The following is a 15828-nucleotide window of genomic DNA, read 5'->3' as shown; positions in this document are numbered from 1 at the left end:
GGGGTCTGCACTGACTAGAGATGTTACTTGGCCCTTCGTACAGTAGCAGCTGTGCTAACAGTCACAACTTGACACAGCATCTTATGACACAAAGATGGAAAATTTTAATCCACGCGTAAAATAACAGAAAGTTGAAGTCCTGTCCCATGTAATGGTTTGTAACAAATCATAAAGTGGAGAGTCTGCTGTGTTAGTCCATATTATTTTCATTTTAATTTTCCACGAGAGCTCCCACTGTCCAGAGACATCAATCTCCATATAACAATTAATGCAGCCAACCAGATCATGTTACCATAGGGGCCAGGTCTTGAATAATTTCCATAATTTTCCATCCTGTCTATACTGAACTTAAAACAGTGAGCTACAGTATACTGCTGTAATTAATATAATTTTTCAACTCAGCTTCCCACACAAAAGGTAAAAAAAAAAAAAAAATCATGATCCAGAGAAACTGCGCTAAAACATAACTTTTCTGGGATATTCCATAACCTAACCGTTTCTACGTGTAAATGAATTCCCCCTAAGCTCCCACTTCCTTCCTCCCCCCTGACACAGGGTTGCTATGGTCTCAGACTGCGCTCCCTGTGGGATGACCAGCAGATATGTCGGTGAGATATGCCCACACACTCTCTGTATATGTGCATGTGTGTGTCAGCATGGAGGACGGAGGGGGATGTGCCTAGACACTGTGTCTATGTGTGTTTGTGTGAATGTGTATGCTGCTCTTTACGTCTGTGTGTGTATGTATGTGTGTGTGTGTGTGTGTGTGTGTGTGTGTGAGATCTCACCACTGTTCTATATTGGATGTGTATAAAGGCTTTGCCTATGGTAAATACCCAGAGGTGGCAGCCTAACCCAAACACTCAGCTGTCAATCACTATAAGCCACCAACCACGGTCGTGACCTGGGAACAGGAAGAGGCCTTGTTGTCCCTGAACGGATCTTACTGTGTTACTCTGGAGGGAGCCATGTATAAAGAGATGTATCTGTGTGTTTGACTTGCTATTCAGTATAATGTATGTTTGTGTGTAGTGGGAGTTCAGCATAAGTGGTGGGCTATTTGCATCTGACTTCTATAACAACCTTCAATCAACATAAGTGTATTAGCTTAACATGATACAAGCCCAAACTGCTAGAAATGTTCAATGTAATATAATATGCCTCTTTGTATAGACTGGGCTGAAAATGCTGCCACTTTACATAATATTATTGGTGGAAGACTATACTTATTTAAACAGCATCTGATACACACATGCCTGTGCTTTTTACAAAACACAAGATTACAGCGCAATTCATGTTCCTGAGATTTTTTTTTTATCTACAGTTTGGGATATGGATAAATCTGATATGCTGGATTGGTATTGGCACCAATGCTGATGTTTATGAAGCAGGTTTGGTGTATCAGCCATGATATAACAGATCCACGTTACATAGTTTATTTTCCAATGTCATTATAAAACTTTACTTTCTCTTCTAACAGTTCAATTCATTCATTCAGGCTGCCAACTCAACTTTCTAGTGCCACAGAAATTCATGGATTAATGTTACTTTAAATAGGAAAAGATTTCAGTGATTCCCTCACAGTGAAGTTCAATCCAGTTTACCCAGTATCCCAGCGAAAGTCAAGTCAGGAGCCCTAAGTTTAGAGAAAACCTGGACAGATGCAGCCCTACTGTTAAATGCCAAAGTACAAATAAATAATATGTATGGAAATTAGAAAAAATATGTTGTTTTTAATATGCTTACATATACATGGCCAGTCCTAGGCTGTCTGGCCGTCTTCAATACAGGCCTCAGTGTGGGACTAAGATGATTTATGACTGTTAACGCTTCTGAAGTTATTTCATCAAAATCCAAAAACACAAGTCTCTTTCTCCGACTCTTACAGCATGTTGACACTGGCGAACCTGGCAACCAGAAAGCTACACTAATCTTATTTCTTCGTTTATTGCTGCGGTTTGACTTTCTGCACCGATTTGTCCATTATTATTTTTGCCTCTATTTTCATTATTGTGTATTTATACTGTATACAAAATGGTATACATATAGCAAGCATATCAATTAATCAAAATTGAATTTATGATATTCAGTGTTGGGTATGAGACTGCAGGAGATGGCTGGTGAACACCTGGCACCTATGACAATATTTACCCAGGCAGGAATCACTGCTAAGGAACTTTTCTCTCGACAAACCCCGTCCACTGGTTCCCTTTACCCGCTTTTCCACTCCACATTCAAACAGACTTAACGCTGATTAAAACAAACACACAGTCTTAAGGCATTACCCGCTTTGTGGAGATAAGTGGCGAAACTGATGGAGGCTTGGAGTTGTTAGTGACGTAGTGGTGGGTTTTTACAAACGGTTGGCAAAAAGTTGGGGATGAATATTAGCACATGGGATGGCCTGAGGAAATAAAAGGCAAGAGGAAACACTTTGAAGGTGCTTTGAAGGAAAGAAGCTGCTAATATTTGATCATGTTTAGGAAAACCTGTTGTGTTTCATTGTGCGTTTGTGAGCTCACAGGCTTAAAGTGCTTATGTGAGATGTGTAAATGTAGTGGTTTTCATATATTCTATCACATTAGCTTAGATAAATGGATTTATTTCATCACACAGAGCATCATACTTTCCCTGCAAAGACTAATGAAATCTTTTCTTCTCGGTCTGTGCTTGTGTGTCGGTGACTCTGAGTGTCGACTTTGTCGGGTGTCCTTGTGCGTGATGAAGTATGTGAAAGGTTGACAGAGAGAGTGTGAGAAAAGTAACAGAGAGACAAAAACACATGTACCTTGTGTTTGTCTCTGAGCCAGTGAATGAAATATACTGCCTGAAGTGTGTGTATATGTGTGTGAGAGTGTGTGTATGTGTGTCCTGGCACGTGTGAGGTGGTGTGTGGGCGTCGAGAGGGAAAGCTCATAAAACCCATGATCACACTGATGAGGTCACAGGGAGTGAAACCGGAGAAAGCCTTTCATTTCCTGTCTCATTCCATCCCTCTCTCTCCGACTTCCATTCATCCATCTCACCACTACCCTCCCGCCCGTACTTCACTCCTGTTTTTCACCAGTGGTGCCAGAAGCCTGAAGTCTTTCTCACCCTCTGGCTTTCTGGATTTTTTCAGTATGTGCCACCCAACACTGGAAAACAAGAGTACGACAGCGTTTTTTTGTTGTTTTGTTTTGTTTTTTTAGTGACCGCATTCAGTGTTCAGCAAATGAGACGAGTAAATGTCATTCATGTTTCACACATTAAAACTCCTCTCCCTTGTGCTCTGGTTTTTACTGCTAAGTGCTCACACATTAAGTGTTAGTGATATGCTGTAATGGTTATGAATTTACATCATGTTGTACTTTTTCCAAAAAATACAGAAATAAACTGCGGCTGCAACTGACAGTTATTTTTCACTTTAAATCACTGTGATGATTATTTTATTATTTGTTTAGTCGATAAAAGACAGAAAATCCTCATAGATAATGAGCTGGAATTAGGCAAAAAAAAAGTCTTTTTCTATGTCAATTGACTAATCCATTGATTGACTTGATCATTACAGCGCATTGCTTGGGCTGAAACATGCAAATACACATTCATGCCCACAACAGGAGGAAGGATATTGGAGAGCAGCACTGAGCTGCGGTTTGAAATATGAACTACAATAGCCCTGTGCAAAACTTTAAATAACTAGTAGATAAACTAAAGATGACCTAAAATAATCTATATTCCAAAATAGAAAACGTACTTTTAGGTGATCTATAATGTTGAAAAACTTTTGGGTATATGTTAGAAGTCCACAGAAAAGTTAAAATCAATGGGGAGTTGGTTGTATCTCACTGTTCTTCAGGGTCTAATACTAAAAGCTACAGGGAGTTTGCCAAACAGTGGGTTTCGCTGAAGTGAAATGCTGATTTGAGCCGCCACCAAATGTTGCGAGTTCACCTGAGTACAAACTCTTGTGATGCTTGTCAGTAGAAATGTGTGTCGACCACACACACACAAATCTTTAAAGCATAATACATCTGAAAGGAAATTATTGGTCACACTGCTAATCTGGAGTTAGTTTCTGTTGGACGGAGAAACCAGTGCTAATCATTGCAATCAAACTGCAGCAATCACAGCAATGGAACAACAACTTTACTTTTAGATAGCAGGACCTCTATATGCAGCACCTCTATTTACCATGTTGCTGATGCTGAGCAATTAACTCACATACAGTACAGAAAGAGCACAATCAACATTCAAAGTTTAACCCCTATTGCTTCAATTTCCACGATGAATAAATTGTTATGTGCCGCAAACCACCCGCATTGTTTAATACCGTGGTATCTGAAGCTAGAAGCAGCCACATAATAAGCACTGCAGGATTCAGGTGTTGTTTGCAGATCTCTTACTCTTGTTTTTTTGACAGGTGATCTGAGAAAGCAGAGAGCAACAGAGAAAGCTATATTCTCTACTCATTGTTTGCTTGGCAGGATGCATTTACTGGCTGTGCGAGCCCGATCCTCTGCTGCTGTGTGAGAAAAGTTAAGATGACTTTGTGTCCACCTGCGTCTCCGCAGCTGAGTCTTGAACAAAATGATAAAACAGAGCCCCACATGACCACATGGGATTTTTTTTTCTTTGTTAACTTTTCTTTTAATAACCTAAGACTTATGAAACAAAAAAAATATCCAGAGGTTTGTGGCTGTGTGTGGTATTCATTAAGCAGCTATCTTAAAAACAACGTCCTTCATATTTCACAAAAACAACAAGGCACACCTGAGCTCAATCCATAACACAACAGCTGAGTAACAGTGCAGCAGAGGACAACAGAGAACTACACAACTAGTACTCCCGCAGTCACTCTGCTTCTTATCACAGGCTCATTACTGGTCAGTGTTTGACAAAAACTCCAAGGGGCAACGGTAGCTGGCGGCCAGATTGCCTGTCCCATCTGCGCACTCACGTTTTAGTAGAGGGAGGAAGATTAAAGGTGGGAAAAGCAGGAATGATGCTGAGGGAAGCTGTGTTTACTTGTACAAATACATGTGTTCCCCAAGAAAAAAAACAAAAAAAGAAAAAAAAACACTGGAAACACAAAAACAAGAGACTGTGCCGAGCTAAAGCACATGAGATCAAAAGAAATAAAAGACAACAAAACGACAAAGGAAGTTAATGTCAAATAAGAAAAGAAAAAACCTTGATTAGAAAATAAAAATTCCTTTTGAAAAATGGCTAAGTACAGGAAGACAACGAAATACAGTATGTGAATTTAGTCTGAATGTGTGCGCAGTTTTCTCAGATCATCACTAACAAACTGCCACTTCTGATTAATCTTGATCGAACGTCTCTTTGTGTTTGTGTGTCTCGAATATATTCCATTTGTTCCCCCAAGGGGAGATAGTGAAGCAGCGGCACTAACAGTGATTAGGTATTCTACGTTCAGCATAAGGGGGTTTTGCACAGGGGACCTGAGGCCTTCTCAGAATCATATTTTATGTTTTTTGTGTGTGTGTGCGTTTTTTTATTTATTTATTCCAGTTTCATGAACGCAAACAAATTAGATAATGTGGATGGGGAGTCTGGGATTAATTTTGAAGCAGCTGATTAGAGTGTATTTGTGTGTGTGTCCTGGGATAATTGTGTCTGGGACCATGCCTAAATAGCCTTCAGGCTTTACTGCAGTCTGGAAGATAGAAACACTCCTCCCCCTCCTCTCCTTGTGTCTGCCCATCCCCTCCCGCCCCTCCCTGAGCCCACCCATTCGGTTTTTTTCACATCTTCCCTGTGGTCTGGAAGAATATGTTCATCTTTAACCGCTGTCTTCTTCCCTCTTTCTGTCATTTCACACATCCACTGCACCTTCTGCCAAACTCCTCTGTATCCTCCCTTTTTCCTTTCTCATCTATGTCCATCTTCTACAATGTTAATTAGATCACATCACATCACTCGCTGAGTCAATTGTGTCGTTCTTCATTTTGAGACAATTAACTGAAAGATCGTAATGTATACAGGAAAAACTCACTTTTGACCTTGTTTTATTTACATATTGAGTCCTTCAGTTGGTTTACTGTAACTTAACACAAATACTGTAAAGTCTACTTTGAACAACACATCAAAAATGTGTCTTAATAAACTCTTCACAACAGTATGAAACCAAACACAAAATTACATTTATCTGGGTAAGTACGAGAATAATATTTAAGTATTATTTCACCCATAAACATTGAACAATACTAGCTGAAGTATGAAGTCATTAGCATTACTGCTAAAGCACAAATGTCATGGGTTTCATTTCAGTGAGCGGTCCCATCATACTCTCTACTAAATGATTAGTAAACAGTGTGTGCAGATTGTTGATGAACAAAAAGGACATTTTGCCCTGAATGAGGCATTCAAGTATCAAGTTAAACTCTACGTAAAGCACTACTACTAAAAAAAAGTGCACAGGGAGCAAAACAAAGTCTTAGAATGAATCTAACCTGAGGGTTTGACTTCAGTAGAAAGAGTCTTGCAGTCATCAACATCAACTGTGAGGAATCTGGTTTGATTTTATTTCAGTGGACTTTTGACTGAACAGATCATCTTTAACTGAACCTTTTTTGCAAAAGAAAGGACTCCCCAATCATACAAACAATGGTTGACTGTGTGTAATCTGCGAAATTACAAAAACAGAATAAAAGTGCCTTTTCTATAAAAGAAAAGTGAACAACTTGCATGTTTTAAGAGTCATGTGCCATCTGATGATAAGAACCATGTCCGTTCTGTTGGGGTTTGGCCCAACTAAAAAACCCCAACAGTTCTCATCCACGGTCGTAGCTATCATAAGTCAAATTGCTCTGTAGCTTTGTGTTCTTTGCTTATCATCCCTTTGATTATTGATCATGGGCAATAGAGTGGTTTCATTCTAGAACCCTGAGCAGATCCAGACCGATCCGTCCCCTCTGAAGATCCACATTCAAGACCCGGACCTCCACCCGTTCTCCCGGTCCCAGAGCTAGGCTGCGGCGGCGCTGACTGACAGGCAGCTTGTCCAGGGTGATCTTACTCTTGTGGATGAGGCCCGATCGGCCCACACCGATATCTACAAAAGCCCCAAACAGCGCAGTGTTGTCCACACGGCCCGTCAGCACCGCACCCACCCGCAGATCATTCATCGACACAATGCCCCGCTTAAAGTCCGCCTGCCCAAAATCTGGGGATGGCAAAAGGAGAGATCGAGAAAGAGAATATCAAACGATGAGGTGGCAAAATGACAATGAGGAAGAATGTTTGGGTGGAGAATGGGAAATGGGGATGCGGGAAAATTGGGGTGGGGGGGGGCAGAAATGACAAACAGATATTACATTTCGAGCAGTAACCTAATACTTGGGTCTACATACTTCCACATTTTTCAGTGTTTTATTCTATCCCACTTTCCACTTGGCCTGTTCATGAGAGATCTTTTTCCCTTTCTGTAGCATTAACACAAACAAGGAAGGCTCGCGCCCCAGGAAATAGTCCGGTCCAATTATCCTCCCCACAGCACTGATTTCATGCGGTAGCCTCGGCCCATCTGTTTACTCAGCTGAGCGCTGGCTAGGAGGCCAAGCATAGTGTGCTGCAACTGAATAGGGCCAACCTGAGAATGAACCTTGAAGCTGCGTTCCTTAATTTTAAGAAGAGTTAGCCAGCGCTAACTGGGTACCGAGGCTTTACTTCCTCTCCATGAAACTGTATGAAAAAGGACAGCCTGGTAATAAGGCATGGGAATGAGTTTGGATTTGGACTTGACTTTTTTTTTCTCTATCCTTGCTTTGTGTAAGGATCAAACGCCAAGGAGTCGTCTCCTAATTGGCTTTGTATTGTATTGCATACTTATTAAGTACGATTTAAGAATCCTAATACAAATGCAAATACTAATACAAATAGCCACTATAACTGAAAACAGTAATGTTTCTCGCTTTTGTTGTCAGACGAAGTAGCACAGGCTTCTCTCAGTTTCATCAGACTTTTGCTTCTGTTTTTTAGTCCCAAATAAGCTTATTAAAGCATATACATTGTACAAGGTCCTTATCTAACTAGTCTTCTTTATAGTTCATATACCTTTTATTCAGAATATAGAAAAGGAAAAGAAAAAAAGACACAGTTGTGGTTTGAATTTGTCTAGAGAAAAAGAATTGGCTCAACAGCAAAATAAAACCTAAAGGTTTGTGACTGCGTATGATTTTATTGGTATATTTATGTGTGCCTGAACTCAAGAGCATGAGATTAAGGAGAAAAACAGAGGTCTTTGTGTATGTGATATTCTGTCCAACAACACAATCTGCTGGACCCATCACACCCTGTCAGAAACACATTGCCTGTGTTGTTGGGCTACAGGGAGGAAGCCACAGCACTGTCAGAGCCTATCAAGTTACACTACCCAGATATGCCTATTACAATAAAGGCACCAGAAAAGCCAGTGTGTGTTGCAACTAGCAAACCAGTCAAAGAACTGGACAAACACCAGTGCAGCTTTTGCTCAGTCAGTTGGGGCCTATAAAGGACATCAAGAAGGAAAGATGAGAGACTAGAGGAGTTACTGTGGCTTCTGGCTTGCACGTACTGTATGTGTGCCTGTGAAATTTTATATGATTAAAAACACTGATAGTTTCGTGTTAAGTGACAAGATTTTGCACAACGGTATATGCAGCAATAGTAGAAGTTGATCTTCGGTTGAACTAAAAAATAGTTCAACTGATTTACTCAGTTTGGATTCCTGCTAACCGACCTGGGGGCAATATGGGATTGCACCGAAACTGCAAACGTTTTCAACAATTATGTGAAAATGTTGAGTTTATATAAATGAATATGTTGTATTTTTTCATTTTGGCATTTTTTGATATATTATTTGCACTCTTTTTTATGTTTGTATTATTCCATAATTTTAAATCACACAGTAATTTAAAAAGCAAGTTTGAGTCTTGACTATTTTCTTATTCTGTGTAACTGAAATGAGCTGTGTCAGTATTTGAGTGTTCCTGCAGGGAGTCTTACTTTGTCGCATGTCAAACCCAGGAGGCTGCGTGAGACCGTCGATGATGAGCTTGAGCGTCTCAGGTGTGGTGTCCACTGATCTAGCCAGTTGCTCCTCACTGTTGGTCTTAACCTTGCTCTCCACACACTGCCGCAGGCCGACATTCCCGATCTGGTCTACACTCCCGCCCACGAGCGACAGAAACCTGGAGATGAGAGTGAGTGTGAAAATATAGATTTAACAAACAATGTTGACTATGATTTTGAATGATTTGCACAGACAATGTTATGCACTGGATCAAAGTTGCTGGGGTAAAAGCACATGAACCACATCCTTTATGGCCTGAGGAAGAAACTTGGGTCTTTAAGAGATGGAGTATGAGAGAGGAAAGGAGGAGGGAGGAAAAGTGATGACAGACAAGACAAGGAAAGAAATAGGAAGGAGGAAGCGAACAGCTAAGCTAATGCAGGTAAAGTGAGAGCGAGGTGGAAAAGAAGGCAGAGGGGGGAAGAGAGGTGTGAGAGTAATTACACACAAAGTCTTGAGCTGTCAAGACTGGGCTTTCTGTTCCGAAAAAATACACACTCACAAACACTCACATTTATTTTACCCCCTAGTAAATCAGGTAAATCCACAGTGGGCTGTAAACGCCCTGACACCTTGTCTCATGAAATTGCCTCCACTTTGCAGAGGTCGGACTGTTTGTCCTTCAACTGCTCGGAAAAATCTCCTTGTATCACTTTTATTCTAGCAGGATGTCCCACCTCAACAGTGTCTAGACAGTCAGTCAGGTTGCACCATTTAAAATCCACCGAGTCGGAGAATTAAATCCAAACTAATTAACTAGTCCACAATCTAAACAGACTTAGTAACAAACTGGCACGAGCACCGGAGTAGTAAATAAGTGTTCTGGAAAAATGTACGATGTGTGTGTGTATGTGTAGGGTGCATACTATATAAATTATTTACAGTAGGCACTTTCCACAGTTGGTGATAGATGTGAATGCATTTGCCTCTATGCATGTATTCATGTAAGGACCAGCTGGGTAGCGTCCGTGATGGATGTCGCTCACTGGCAGCCTGACGCCAAACAGACTCCACAGCTGTCCCCCCTGCCATGATGGACGCAACAGGTGGACACACACGCATGAACATACACACAAAGTTGATTCATACACAATGTTGTTCAGAAATGCTCATTTGGCAGTAGCCGGGACAGTGCGGATGTAACACGACACGGCTTGTGTACAAACTATGTACGAGACAGCTGTGAATGGAGGGGCCCCTGCCAGCGACGTCACCGGCGTCTACCGTCCGAAAGAGGGAGACAAGCAGAATCAATCCCTCAACACCACAAGGCCAGATCAGTGCAAAATAGTAGCTGAGTATGTGCCAGAAATGGCTCGGTGGTGAGACAACAGCACCTTTGGACCAAAATGGATACCTGTCTAACACTCAGAGCCCCTCTCCTATGTCCCTCTTGGCGTCTTAACTTTCCAGTCATATATCTCTTTACAGGAGAAGAAATATTTGTGTCTTGGTGGCCTCAAAGTCTAAAACACATACCATGTAGCCCCCATTGGTTTGTATCCAGCATGGGACCTAGTATATTGAGGGTCATCTCTCCTCTTCTTTCTTATATGAAATATCCCCTGTCTTTTTCTACAACGTGGGGAAAAAATGTAAAAATGCCAAATAATCTTAAAGTGTCAACAGGCTGACCAATCTTTTTTAAAGAAAGGCAGCAGGAGAACATTGTGTTGGGCCTCTGGAGTACAACGTGCGGCCTTTTTAAATCCTCACAGACAAAACAACTGAGACTTATCATCTTACTGGAAATTTAGCAACTGGAGCTTCAATCCAACTTGAATTATTTTTTCATTATATGCTGAAGCAGAACTGCAAGCATTTCTCCACTGACCACTCACATGTCAAACTTTGAAGCCAGTTTACATCTCTAAATATGGAGGAGAGGAGAGGAGAGGAGAGGAGAGGAGAGGAGAGGAGAGGAGAGGAGAGGAGAGGAGAGGAGAGGAGAGGAGAGGAGAGGAGAGGAGAGGAGGAGGAGAGGAGGAGAGGAGGGTGTTGATTTAAGAGCAGCCTGCATTCTGGCTCTGGGTCTTACAATGGTTTTGGTGTGTGGTGGTTTCTACTTTCAGGTGTGTGTGTGTTGCCCATCTCATTTTTCAGTGCTGTATGTTAGTATTTAAGGGGTACCGGGAGTCCAGAGGCCCCCATCACTGTTGGGTTCATACTCATATAATTACTACCAACACTATGTGTGTGTGTGTGCGTATATATGTGTGAACCTGGGGTTTGGGTGGGCTAGGATATAGATTTTATCCAGGCCCACAGCAAGAACCCACTCTGCCTTGTATTATAGAAATATTGGGCCCCGACTGCAGATCAGAGACATATTCGTCATAGAGTGGACCCCCTCTGTCTCGTATCAGAGCTCTACAACATGCTTCATTGATGATGTGAAATATCAGAGCGTGGCGCCTCTACATCTGAATATTAACATTATTCACAGAAATGTTTCATTGTAACACAAGAATATTTGCTTTTAAACAAAATGCTTCCTACTGTCGGTGAAACAAAGACGGACAAATCATGTCTCTGCCTTTGTCTTCCAGCTTGTGTGTGCACGCGTGTGTATGTGTGTTGTATATGGTTACAAAGGGGAGATGATGAGTGGGCTGTGAGCAGTAATGGGGGATCCAGTTTCTCTAATGTGATGAACATGATATTCCTTATACACCATAAAGGCGCACACACACACACAAACAGCATTCCTCCACAGTCGTCCGTCCACACCTCCTGTCCCAAGCTGTTGTCGGTGACGATGTGACAAGAGCAGTGAGGCATCCCAGTAATGTCCTCGCATCAGATGCTCGACCCAGGTCCACGAATGTTCATTTAGACGGGATTTAAGTGCATGACGATAATTAATAACTCTAAACGAAATCGTCTTTTCTGAGTTTCAGTAGCACTGACACTGAAATGAACCGCCAAAACTCTTAGTAACAATTACTTTCCATGAATGGCCACAAAACTCACTGAGACAGACAAATCAATGTCTAAACATTACAGCTGTAATCTGAGGGCTTATGTGAGGAGACAGGCAAATCAGGCTCAACTCCACACTCACCGAATAGGATGGTACTTTGCAAAGGCGTGACACATCCCCCAGATTTAAAGTTCAGTGTCAGTTGATTTATTTTCCGCTGCATCAAAACGACACCAGGCTGTCTGAATTTCAAGGAAGAGCAAGTGCTGACATGCGTGGCTTTTCCTGCCGTCCGTCGTTATTGAGTTTTAAAAACGGATGTGACATACAGTAAAAAACCACAAGACATGCTATGAGATGTTCTACAAAAAAAAAAAGTCAAGGATTGTGTCTCAAATTCTGCAGGAGTTTGTAGAATTGAGACCATCACAAATTAATCAGTATTGAATTGAGTAAATTCCCAGACAGGGATTACAAGCTAGTCATAACAAAGGATACGACATTTGCCAACACAGGGTAAAGAATTCTGAGCAGCAGGAAAAATATAAAAGCTGAGAATGATAAGTAGACTGGTGAGGAAGAGGAGGGAGATTTAATTACGGAGTGGGAGAGGAAAAACCACATACTGCCACCTACTTGGCTAAATGTAGGATATTTAACGTACAAAAAAAAAAGATGTGGAGAGGTTGTGGGCTGCACACACTGAGGAAAAAAGTAAACTTGGTATATTCTCTGCTCCCTGATTCAGTTTCATAGCTGCATTTTTATGAAGACAATCTTTCACGTAAGATCTTTAGGAAAATGTAAACTGTCAACTTTTCTACTTATAAGAACTGTTTTATCTGATCATAAATTTGTTTAATTCCAGCCATGACTGATGGAACAGGACTAAAGTGACAGAGAGGGAGGGAGAGAGAGATGAACAAATGGTTGAAAACGAGGAAGATAGATATCAGGGTAAGGTGTGCACAAATAAAAAGCAAGAGTAAGAAATAAAGGATGTATTAAAAAAAAAGAAGGGGTAGTAATTTGTCATCTCTCCTTTTCAGAGTCTCTTCAAATCCCCTAACACCTCTTTGACGAACAACTGTACAGTCCGGTCTCCACTAAACCACAAACACACACACACACACACACGATCACTTAGCCGAAGTAGGACAGACAAGCAAAAACAGCATTTCATACAAGCGGCATCGATCCATCCTCACATGTGTGCACAGAGACACATCCACCCACACACATGCACTGAGGCCATTAAAGGCACATCAACATGAGGGAGCGATGCTTAGAGCCACTAGTGTCAGAACTTATGTAGACTAAACACAGTTGAGTGACTACAGCTGCAGGAGAGAAGGCCCACCATCCCTCTCTGTCCGTCCGCCTCGCTCTTTCACTCACTCACACACACACACAGAAAGGACATAGAAGTCTTGATGTCAGATGTTCAATGTGCTTTTGATATCAGCATCAGCAGCGCTAACAATCATTTCTCACACAAGGACACACACACACACACACACACACACACCTCCTCTCTTGTATCCCATGTCTGTGTAAATCAAATCAGAGTCCTCCACCACGATAACCAGCCCCATATGAGACGGTGTCAAAATCAACTCCATCTCAGCCCGAACATGCTTTGACCAGTGGGGTAGGCCGCTATACAAGTACGTGTGTGTATGTGTGTGTGAGTATTATTTGTGTGTGAGTATTATTTGTGTGTGCTGTACCTCTGTGCCACATGGTAGGACTCGGGGTGTATGCAGGTCTGGTCCAGGGGGTTAAACGAGGTGGGTACATCGACAGAAGACTTTCCTTTGCCCTTCTTGGCCGCTGGTTTCTTTGCCACTGCTGGCTCCACATGTGGCGAGGCTTTGGCGCTGACAAAAAGAAAGGCATTTTAAAATTTAAGAGGAGGAGGTCCATGTCTTTGACAGCCTGAATATAAAACTTCAACTTTCTATCAGAGTCAAATCGCCAGATTACAAAAAATAACATATTTGCTGTAAAGATGTCAAGCAATGCAAGCACTTCACGTTTTACTTTTCCTGACTCTGATATTCCTGCTTCTGCTCCAATACAGTGGTTGATAACTCATTTTGTTTGCAAAGTTTTTCACAATTCATAGCACAGTCAAGTAAGTCTTTCAAGAAACAAGGTTTTGTTTTGATCCAGAGTATAATGTGCTCCATTTACAGTGCTCACAGTGAGGTATGTGGATTATCCATGGCGACTCCTCATCTATTTCTGCTCTGTGTGATGTACATGTTATGCAAGTAGAATTATAAATACTTTGATTGCATCTGTGACATTTGCACTGCGCTGATCTGGTCTCCTGTTGTTTTGCACATCACCTCCTTGGTACATATCCTATCTTTATGTGTATTGTTTATGTACATATTCGTATTTAACCTTCTTCTTTACTTCATTTATTTGTTTTGCATAAACAATTTTTGTGTTGATGGCAAGGAAAGAGCTGCAACCGCAACTGCAGTCCTGTGATGTTGAAGCTGAATAATAAGTGTCTTTGTTTCTTTTTAACTTGTACATTTTAACGATGAGAGCACCAAAAACAAAATTCATCTAAGAAATTACAGAAAAAATATATGAGAAAACCTGAGAAAAATTAAGTAACTGCTTGTTAATAGGTAATATATTCTACTTCAACTTATATAAACTAAACCCTTTAAAAGGTCCAGTGTGTAATATGGAGGTAAAACCGCGATATCTAGCGTTCAGATTCTAGTTTGCAGCGCTCACTCGCACTCTCCCTTCTGTCCGCAAAGTTATGGTGGCCTCGGAGGGAAAAAAAAAACTTGTTTACCACGACTGGGACGACTGGGAGTATTTCAGAAGCATGGAGCGATGAGGTGAAGATCTAAACCATTTTACGATATGTCTGCGATCATAGCGAAAATAATGAATATATGGCAAACAAACAGTGCATGTCTCCAAAATCAGGCAGGTTTCCAGGATGTCAAGTAGCCTAGTCATTTCAATGTAACAACTGCCGATGAGAACCGGTGTCAAAAAGGAAAAAGGAAAGAAAAAAAAAATTGATCACGGACTTCATGATCGATTACCATGGCAACGAACAAAGCTTTTTTGGGTCAGCCCTAACGATTATACACTTATACAAATATATTCATGGGTAGGATATTCAGATTTTGCCAATTATTATACACTGAACCTTTAATTAGAGGTAAATAACAAAGTAATGAGTCTGTTTGTGTTTGTGTCAGTGTGCATACGTAGCCCACCTTTGTAAGGATTGCGGGTTTATTCTGATGAAGCCGGCACACTGCTGGTAGGTTTTGGGCCCCATGCCTTTGACCAGTTTGAGCTGCTCTCTGTTCATGAAGGGGCCATTCTGCTCTCTCCACTCTGCAATGTTACGCGCTCGGCCCGCGTTCAGGCCTGCTACATGCCTGGGAGATAAAACAACAACGCTCTGTTTATTTCTGAGGTCACCGTTTGACACTGGATGCTACTGTGAGAAAACACAACAGTGAAAAAATTACATTCGGGGGGGAAACTGGGGTTTAGTTTCAAAATGAGATATGAGTTACACATGAGCCAATATTTAGTGAGTGCATTCGTCCAGTTTTGGCCGAGACAAGAAGAGAGGTGATTTGAAACTCAATTAGGTCTGCTCTGTTAATGTCCACAGTGACTCACTCAGGCTAAAACACACCGCTATGTCAACAGTCCACATAATACCTCAGTCATCAACACGTCTGTGTGTGTTTAATATGTGTGTATGTGTGTAGCATAACTTCTGGCAGGAGTGGAAAAAGGCTCACTTGCAGACAGGTAAACAGATGACCTGATGCCTGCCCCGCAGCGA

General features: G+C 41.4%; 1 protein-coding gene across 1 annotated transcript in view; it reads right to left on the bottom strand.

Annotated features, from left to right (window-relative positions):
* Positions 1–6751: 6751 nt before the first annotated feature.
* srbd1 (S1 RNA binding domain 1) overlaps positions 6752–15828 on the bottom strand; it is a 45781-nt gene continuing 36704 nt past the window's right edge. Inside the window, exons 17-20 of the mRNA XM_085799577.1 lie at positions 15242–15409; positions 13712–13861; positions 8992–9176; positions 6752–7168 (exon numbers count right to left, since the gene is read on the bottom strand). Coding sequence (XP_085655703.1) covers positions 6876–7168; positions 8992–9176; positions 13712–13861; positions 15242–15409 — 796 coding nt within the window. The 3' untranslated portion in view covers positions 6752–6875. The remainder of the gene's footprint in view (positions 7169–8991; positions 9177–13711; positions 13862–15241; positions 15410–15828) is intronic.

This window comes from Trachurus japonicus, chromosome 15 (genome assembly GCF_045865225.1).
Source record: "Trachurus japonicus isolate A0001 chromosome 15, Traja_1.0".
In the NCBI taxonomy this organism is placed as follows: domain Eukaryota; kingdom Metazoa; phylum Chordata; class Actinopteri; order Carangiformes; family Carangidae; genus Trachurus; species Trachurus japonicus.
Note: the sequence above shows the minus strand (reverse complement) of the source record. Positions and strands in the feature narration are given on the sequence as shown.